Source organism: Balaenoptera acutorostrata, chromosome 18, assembly GCF_949987535.1.
Source record: "Balaenoptera acutorostrata chromosome 18, mBalAcu1.1, whole genome shotgun sequence".
Taxonomy (NCBI): Eukaryota; Metazoa; Chordata; class Mammalia; order Artiodactyla; family Balaenopteridae; genus Balaenoptera; species Balaenoptera acutorostrata.
The window spans coordinates 1048873-1058434 of NC_080081.1; the positions used below are offsets into that span (position 1 = coordinate 1048873).

The 9562-nt window shown below is 50.3% G+C and overlaps 1 protein-coding gene across 2 annotated transcripts in view; it reads left to right on the forward strand.

Annotated features, from left to right (window-relative positions):
• TUBGCP3 (tubulin gamma complex component 3) overlaps positions 1–9012 on the forward strand; it is a 60824-nt gene extending 51812 nt beyond the window's left edge. For both annotated transcript variants that reach the window (XM_057532895.1, XM_057532896.1), the window contains exons 20-22: positions 1455–1595; positions 5636–5752; positions 7920–9012. In XM_057532895.1, coding sequence (XP_057388878.1) covers positions 1455–1595; positions 5636–5752; positions 7920–8078 — 417 coding nt within the window. In that variant the 3' untranslated portion in view covers positions 8079–9012. The remainder of the gene's footprint in view (positions 1–1454; positions 1596–5635; positions 5753–7919) is intronic.
• Positions 9013–9562: the final 550 nt, after the last annotated feature.

The window sequence follows — 9562 nt, forward strand, 5'->3', positions numbered from 1 at the left end:
AGATGAACAGAATCCAAGGGAGAAAATATTTTTGCCTGTAGCATAATTTTCTCATGATAGTAAATGTTTACGTGTGAGTTGGTCCTGGCTAAATTCATGGAAGGAGTCATTTGCTGAAGGCTCTAATGATCTTTTCTGAAATGGTCCGTCTGCTGAGGGTTTTACTTTTAATTTGATGGTTTGTTCAAAGTAACCACTAGAAGGTTTTTGTTTTTTAAGAAACCCAATATATAAAACAAATTAAGGCAGTCTGTTATTGACATAAATTAAATGTATTTTTCTTACATCACTTAGTAAGAAAAACAAGGCTGTTTGATACACATAATTTTGAAGTTGGAGGTTGTGACAGGTGTGTGTATACATTTTTGTAATTTCTGTTTGTGCATTCTTGAGAAAAATCCTGAGTCACACTATAAATTGTTGCAAACCGGTATCAGCACAGAAGGCACTTCTGTAGTCGCCCCGTCTGAACAGATTGCTGATAACAGAAGCACATATTGCACTCTTAGCTTGGAGTAAACAGCAGTAAGTCGCCCCAGCTCCAAAAATAGTAAATTTTTATTTGACTACAATAAAGAAACAAACTAGAAGAAATAAATCCTTGTTAGAAAGTCGTCTCCAGTTTTTGTTTTGATTCCGTGTTGCGGCTGGGGCCCCACCAGGAGCAGGCAGCTCTGAGCCGAGCGCGGGGCTTGCTGCCCACGGAAGACCCCGTGGGTGCTGGCTCTCTTGTTACCGTCCAGCCCCCCGCCCCTTCCCCTCCGCTGGCGCCGGTGTCGTGGTGCTCGCCGTACAGCCCTGGGTTAGGGTGTGTATGGTGCGCGGATATCGTTTGGTGTACGTACGAGACTGTGTGCTGTGGTCTCCTTCCCGTGCCGCACTGGAGAAAGAATGGACCACCTGCGGTAGGTGTGTGCCCTGGGGGGCCCCGTGAATTAGGGAGACGCACTGTCGCCCTTGGTTTAAAACCATCCTTTCATTCCTGGTGTAAAACATGATACCTTCTTCTAAAAAACCTTGCAGAATTTGTTTTTTATACTTTTTAAAGAATTTCCGCTCTCATATTCTCCATGTCTGGTTTTGGTATGTGCCACCAAAAAAAAAAAAAGTGTTTTCCCATCCCTTTCTAATCCTTGAGCAGTCCCACTGCGGACGCAGCTCCGTGCTCCACACTTTGGAGTTGGGCAGCACCTTGGGTTGCCAGGTGTCGGTGAGGATGGGAGGTGATTCGGCCGAGAGCCTAGGCTCTGTCTGCTTGCTGTTGCTATGGTGATTCAGAATTCGCGTGTTTGCCAGGACCGGGTGTTCAGTCAGTGTCTGCGGATGCATGAATGAACAGCTAAAGAGCGCCTTGAGAATTTCACTAAGTGTCAATATTTTGTTTGAAAAACTTAGTAGTAAGCGTGTTGGGGGCTCTGTTCATAAAAAGAAAAAAACTTGTCTTCTCTCCGCAGGCACTTTTAAACCAGCTGAGGGCCGTGTTTGACCAAATCATCGAGCTTCAGAACACCCAAGATGCCATCTACAGAGCCGCCCTGGAAGAGCTACAGAGACGCCTGCGGTTTGAGGAGAGGAGGCAGCAGCGTGAAGCCGAGGTACGGTTTCGGTGCTGGTGGGCTTATCCGTTTAGATAGTGGACTGTTGCCGCAGTAGTTACCAGCGCAGCAGAGACTCTGCCGCTGAAATGTCGCTGCGGCTGTGGTCGTATCCACGTGCGGCCGGGGTCCTGAGCGGCTGGGGACTCTTGACAGGGAGCGGGCACCATCACCATCGTCCTCAGCTTTAAAAGTAAACGAAGGCGGTGGTCACGGGACGCGCTGGTCTCCGCCAGCGCCCCTCGGTGAGCGTCGAGACGTGCGGTGGTCACGGGACGCGCTGGTCTCCGCCAGCGCCCCTCGGTGAGCGTCGAGACGTGCGGTGGTCACGGGACGCGCTGGTCTCCGCCAGCGCCCCTCGGTGAGCGTCGAGACGTGCGGTGGTCACGGGACGCGCTGGTCTCTGCCAGCACTCCTCGGTAAGCGTCGAGACGTGCGTCCACATCGGTGTCTCCGCGGGGCGGTGCCCGACTGCACCGCTCTCATCTGGAGCCGGTGGACACATGTATGCCCGTGGGAACCGGATTTCTGCACGTCGGCTGTTTTCAGTGACCTTACTGAAGTAGTTCATGTCCTTCATGACCTTGAAGTACCAAGATTTATTGAATGAGTTTGAGTCTTTATGGGATTTCTTGTATCGGATATAATCTGTACAGTCTTTCACTTTTTCAAGATGCTTATTCTTGGGGTGGTGACAGACCGTTACTCGCCAGCGCCTCGGAGCAGATCGCCTGATAAGGCAGGTTATTCGGCGTGTTTGTTCAAATGCGCTCGGGTACGCGGGAGAGGGAAGAGCTGCGAGCTGCGAGTGTGCCCAAGGAAGGGTTAGCGTTCGTGAGGCCGACGATCTGCGGCGTCATCAGACCCGAGGCCCCCGCAGGCCGGAGGGGCTGTGCAGGGCGGCTCGGAGCGCCCAGGGCGCCTGGTCGGGGCCTCGGCGTTCCGCGTTCCTGCTGCTGCTGCCGGGCAGGGGCTCCCGGGTGCCTCTTCCTCCTGCAGTCCCTGCCCTCAGTTTTCTGCTTTCTTCCCACTTCTCAGAACCGTGTGTGATAATACGTCCAATTCAGGTTTAGGGCTAAAGGCCTTCTCTTTCTTTCTTTTTTCTGTCTCACAATTGGAAATCTTGTTTTCTAGCAGGAGCTCGCCCAGCAGTTTGTTCCCTGACTCCGCCTGCCCCCCACACACCTGTACACACCTGTACACACCACGGTCTCAGAACAGGCATCCTGACCCTCCCCCCACAGTGCAGCAACCGTGCGATTTCCCAGCCACGTGTCCGCTACGGCAAGGTGACCTCCCTGAAATAGCTCTTCCCGTAAGGTTTTGCCACCAGTTCGGTACCCAGTTGGATTAATTGGTTTCATTTTTGCTTTTAATCATTAGGGATAGCTTTTATTTATAAAACAAAGTTGAATTTAACTATGTAAAATCGTTACCTGGTTGCAAATACAAGACAAAGTGTTTGGACGCAGCCGCTGTGCTGCTGACGTGAACGTGCGTGTCAGCCCAGCTGTGAGGTGTATACCGCGTTGTGACGATGCATCACGCTACCCACTTAGGATTCTCGTGCTTTTTTATATGCACTGTACTACAGTAAAATAGAATATTTAAAAAATTTGTTTGAAAAGACAAAAGGTGGTAGGGGAAGAAGAGGTAGAAAGTAATATAACTTTAGTAATTACTTCATCTTTTAAAGCCCAGCGTCAAAAGATATTTTTTAAAGCTCATGAAGTAAGTAAAACAGGTATACATATATTAAAAGATACAGACATGAAAATTACGTCGTCTAAAATCAGGCAGCAAGAAGGGGGACACTCACCATTTGCGCTCAGGTTGGTTGTTAACGCTGTCTGAAGAAATAGAGCACAGGGATGGCCCATTTTATGAAGGTATCCTTTTAAAGGTAACCACTGGAACAAACTTAGAAGTCTTCCGGTTATCAGAAGAAACACAGACCATATGGTAAAAGATGACCACCGTCAGGTAGACCAGAAAGCGTCTCATTGATATGATGACAGTGAGACCAGACGTGTCTGTCTTATCAACAGAGGTAACGGGGCTAAACCCACCTCATCAAAGGAAAGGCCTCTGGGTAACCTCTGGTCTGGGGCTGCCCCCTGGACCCGTCACCTGCTCGCCCACGGCTGAGGGCTCGTCTGGGCAGACCTGCTTGGTCGGGAGGTTCTGGGACAGAAGAGACAGGACAGAGTGGAAAGGATGGACGACGCACCGGGCACTGAAGTTGTCCAAAGGGAAGCAAGTTGCCGTCGAGGGCACAAGGCAGTAGAGAGGACAGGGCCAGCTTGTGATGGAGGATGGGGTTGCGGTGAGGACCCGCCACGGTGGGAGGTCCGGGGGGGCACTAGGGGTGACCCGTGTCTCTCAGGCTGCGGAACGCCAGGACGCGATTCTGAAAATGCACAACCCTCGTGCCGACGGAAATACGACGGAAATAAACAGGGGGAGAGTCACCCACATGCCCGCTGAAGCCGCTGGGGAAGCAGCGAAACCAGGAGGCGGCTGGGCAGCAGGAGGAGGGCCCCGGTGAGATGAGGGTGAGCGTGGACAGAGGGTGTCCCAGGCCCAGGGGGAGCAGAACAAGCCGGGCACCCGCCCACGAGGCCGTGGGGGGAGGACGGACACACCGAGGCAGGGAGGAAACGCCGCCTGCAGGCTTGCTCGGATCCGCAAGGCCAGCCTGCACACGGGATGGAGACGAAGGGCTTTCTCTGGACTTGCTAGCGTTGACCCCAGGACAGGGGGCAAATTCTAGGCAGAGCAGCGGCTCAGCAAGGAGCCAAGTTGCTTGTCAGCAGCTCTGCCGCCGGGAAGGGAGCGGCCGGACCTCTCGGCGTGGAGAGTGCTGTGCTCGGGTGCCAGTCCAGCCACGGCGGGGGAAGCGCCCAGAGCCTGCTTGCGAAGCTCTGTGATTGGCACCCGATGCGAGAATCTTTACACCAGACCTAGGTTGTGAACGGTGATGGAGAAAGTCTTACAGAAAACACGGTGGAAACATTTAACAGAATATTGAGAGAATAATTCACCAAGACTGGGGTTTATTTAAGGAATGCAGGGGTTCAAGAGATCTATTCATGTAATTTACCAGGTTAATTGATAGAAATGATCCTGTGATAATTCCTGCGTGTGCTGGCTGGAAAGCAGCTAGTCAGCTTCACCAGTGATCGAGAACGGTCTTTTTTTTTTTTTTTTAAATTAGCAAACAACTGTTGAGTGAGCTAAATTTATTTATTTATTTTTTTGCTGTGTTGGGTCCTCGTTTCTGCGCGCGGGCTTTCTCTAGTTGCGGCGAGCGGGGGCCTCTCACCATCGCGTGCGTGGGCCTCTCACCATCGCGGCCTGTCTTGCTGCGGAGCACAGGCTCCAGACGCGCAGGCTCAGTAGTTGTGGCTCACGGGCCCAGTTGCTCCGCGACATGTGGGATCTTCCCAGACCAGTGCTCGAACCCATGTCCGCTGCACCGGCAGGCAGACCCTCAACCACTGCGCCACCAGGGAAGCCCGAAAACAGTCTTTTACATGCATCACAGCTAAGGGAAATGGTAAGAAGCGTTCCCATTCAAGTCAGGAGTTAATGCAACATGTGAGGGTGCCAGTGCTTTGAACCGTCGGGTTCAGTTTACAGACACGTAAACTGTCTGCGTTGAAATACGTACAAAATGACAGACAGATACAAGGCTGTTTATTACAGCATTGTTTGTAATAGCAGAAGACTGGTGAGCTGTGACAAATCGTCTGAATTGTTGGATGTCACAGAATGTAGCACTGTGGCCAATGAACATTATCAAGAACAGTGAGGGAGTTCTACGTGTACTCACGTGTATTGACGTAAAATACTTCCGAGGTATGTTATTAATTGAAAAAAGTAAGCTAGAGAACATTTTGGCATCAGAAGGCGATCATGGACGTTTCCAGCAGCACAGAGGGGTGGAAGTCAGCCCCCGCCACTGACACCCACCTCAGCCCCACCCCCCGGCGTCTTCCATCCAGAGTCTAACCCGTTTGCTTCCCTCTGACTCTCAGGGCCAGTGGGGGGTGACGGCCGCAGAAGAAGAGCAGGAGAACCAGAGGGTCCGGGAGTTCCAGGAGTCGATACCGAGGCTGTGCTCCCAGCTGCGCCTACTGACGCATTTCTACCAGGTGCGTGTCCAGCGACGGGGTGCTGCCCGCATCGCACTGCTCTCCTCCCGTAACTGATGCTCGGTGCCGGATGACGGGAGGGCCGTCGTTCAGTCGGTCCAGCATTTGCCGCTGGGTGGGAGTCTTGCCCTCGCTGCTGTCCGACCTCTGGTGGCCCTTCCTTCCCGTGGCCGCTCTGGTGGGCGCGGCTGTGCGGCCCCCTCCTGTGCGGACACGCGGGGAGCGTGCGGGGAGCTGCTGCGGGACGGGCCTCGGGCTGCTGGGCCGCGGAGGCCGCGCGCTCTGCTTTGTCTGTCTCTTGAGGGTTTGGTTTCTGATTTCATGTTTCTCGAGGTGATTTTAGTGATGGAAATAGACACGAAAAGATTTTATGAAGAGTTCTTCCACTCAGTGGCTGGTAACTAATTAGACAAATCAAGCGCTGAACCCCAAACTTTTAAAAATTATGTTTTTGTGCTATGTGTTCATTGGTTCAAAATTCTAAATGAAACGTCATGACCCTGTTCCCTAGGCATCTAGTTTGCTTCCCAAGGTCCTCATACTTTCTAATTTTGAATTTTTCTTCAGCATAACTAAGGGGTAAATTTGTCCCTTTTGTAAGTGACCTCACTTTGGCATTGGCCTCCTGTTACCTTTTTGTTGAAAACATGTTTCATAAATGGCGGTAATGACTGGTTTGTGTCCAATGCAAAAATATCTTTATTGGGCCGGTGTTTTGATGACGAAGCACCGTCTTGACCCAGGTCGCATATGTGGTGCGGGTTCATAATCCTCAGAAATGGGTGCCTCGTGGTTAGGTTCGTGCTGTTGATTAAGATAGTTGCCCAGCTGTGGAGGAGTACTCAGTAACTTAAAATGTGTCCAAGTGCTGATCTCTAAAAGGACAGCGGTGCTTACATGTTTTCCCGGTAGAGTTAATGCAGTTTTTAAAAAGTAATCTTAATGTAATCCCAGCGCTACTTAACATTATAGCCTTGATCTTTGTAAATCATTACCGTTCAGACTTCTTTTCTTGAACACGTAAGTCCTTTGCTGTCTTCTTTGTGTCGGTGGCTGAAACACCATAGAGTCTTAACAGCCGTCCGTGCTTTGCTGCTTGTGAGCAGCCCTGGGCCCGGCCCCGCGGGAAGACGTGGCCTTATGTGTCCTGGTGGAGGCGTCCTTCGTCAGCGTGTTGCAGTTTCACGCTCGCGAGAAGCCCTGGCAGTGTTTTGAGCAGCACAGTTCCTTAGGGACTTTCTCCTAAGTCCTCCTCACCCAGAGAGACGGTGACGCACGCACACGCACGCAGGCAGTGTGCTCGCTCAGTGTAAAGTGACTCGTGTCACATATACACGTCTGCACGCGTCCCAGCTCCCAGGAGCTCCACCAGAAGCAAGGGTGGGGGGCAGTGTCCACCCTGAGAGTTTGGGAAGGATGGACAAGGGTGTGTTGGTGATCTTTTCTCTGCCGATCAGAGCTTTTCCGAGCGCTTCCCCTGAGCAGGTGACGGTCAGCTGGCGTGAGACGGGTGGGGGGTTGACAGGGATGGGGAGTGTCCTCACTCAGTGACTCAGCCCGGACAGAAGCAGTTGGGAATTCTGTTCTGTTAAAGTTGAGTGAACGTCTCTCACACCCTGTCGTCGTCTTTGCAAACCTCCCCCCGATGAGGAGGTGATGAGACCGCATTCTGCCCGCCCTCGGGGGCAACCGCAGCCTGACGCCCCCAAAGGCACCGGGACCCCGAGGCCGTGGTTTACATCACGTGTCTGTTCCTGGTGTTCTCAATTTGTCCTCCCGTCAGGGCTTTATGATTAAATACTCTTTCATCACTCATGTGAAAGATGAAAAGTGTCACACTGAAGTTATCTATTCAAAATTTAAAAAATAGGATGTTTTCCCACCAGTTGCTTTGCTGTTTTGCTAATTCTTGTAGAACTTAAGGGCAAAAAGGAAAAATCTGTTGGTTAGTTCTTTTGCATGAAATTACTGTTGTGAATTTGCATTTGTGGAAATGGGCATCTCTTCCCCATGGGGCTGCCCTTGGCTGGGTGAACTCTGGTCCCAGGGACAACCGCTAGGGTGGGTGTTGGTGGAAATAACCCCGGAGGGGGTTAAAGGCAGGGTGGTTGTGTGGGCAGTTCCTTCCTGGACCTGAGATGGGCGTGTGTCCCCTGCGTCTCTCCAGGGCATCGTGCAGCAGTTCCTGGTGTTGCTGACGACCAGCCCCGATGAGAGCCTGCGCTTCCTGAGCTTCAGGCTGGATTTCAACGAGCATTACCGCGCCCGGGAGCCGCGGCTCCGCGTGTCCCTGGGCGCCAGGGGCCGGCGCAGCTCCCACACGTGAGGCCCCGGCCGCAGGGCGGCAGGTACCGCTGGAGGCGTCGTCATGGAAACGCTCGCATCGCCTCCTCGGGGACCGCCTGCTGCCCTCGATCCTGGCAACCTCGACAGCCCGGCTTCGGGCGGCGGCAGAGTCGTGCTTTCCTACGTTGGAGTTGAATATATTTGTAATATCACTACGTTAAAGAGGCTGGCTTGCACTATTCAAATTTATTTTTTAAAGTCTTCATATTTAAAAGATACCACACTTTGTTGAGGCTTTTAAGCTCTCCGTGATGTAATTCATATTTGTCACTTTTTGAAAAAAACCACAGTTTCTTTTAGAGAGAATTAGGGTGATGGATATTCATCAGTTAGGATGGTAACATCGTTGCTATTTTTTTGGCATCCTCTTTAGAGGCAATTTTTGTTAATATAATCAAATTAAATTGAAACCAAATGTCCCTACTAAAGAAATATATAGAGTATTTTATTTTGGTTTTTAGTGTTGTAAAATATTAACCTCTGTAAGGACCTTTCTATCAGTGCATTTACACGTGTTCTTTTTTTCTCTTCCTTCAAAGTTTACATTTTTATATTTAATTTACTCTCAGATAACTTGGAAAATAGTGTAGAAAAAGAGCAGGAGTGATTAGAACAAAACCTCCTTAAGCCTAGATTCCTGGAACCATCAGCTGAATCAACATGTAAATATGGATGACTAAGAAAGGTAATGAAGTATTTTATTTTCAAGATTCTGGTAAGCATTGGAAAGAAATTGTCTTGAACAATGAAGATTTCCTTTTTCCTTGCCTATTTTTTCATTGTAAATATTTATATACTACTGCCCAGATGCTGGGGGGACATTTTTTGTAAAAATGTCATATCGAGTCACATAAAACTGCCTTTATTATGTTGCGTAAGTGAAAACTTAGAACATTAAAAGCAATTATCTTTCAGATGTGTTGGTTCTTTCCTGATTGTCTATGAAGAGACATAGTTCACTTGCCAGGTTCGGGGGCTGGGGGTTGGCAGAGTTTGTGCTTCAGTATATGAATTATTTAATCAGTGAAACCAAGAAATCAGACCGTGTGCGACTTTCAGTGCAGATCCAGAGGGAACGCCCCCCTCGCTGCTTGCGTGATGCATCCTTTCAGTTTTTACCCACATCCGATTCCTGTGGGTGCAGAGTCCCTTTAGAAGAAAAGGGGCGTCAGGGGCGCTGGCTGTGCAGAGATGGACCCAGGGCGAAGGTCAGAACTTCTTAGGATTTACGTTTAATTTCAGTTTAAAGATTCATACAATCAGGAATTTGAAGGAAGTTTCTCTACTGCAGAGCTTCCCAGAAATGGTGATGTATTGTGTATCTCCCGGAGAAACTGCCCGAAGCTTTTTGAACTTGGAGCCTGCTTTTAATTTATCTGAAGCATTTCTCCAGAGATGTCTCCTCAGTAGAAGCCACTCTAGAAAACGCCACTCTAGATTTGGGGACAGAAACGCCCTTTGACT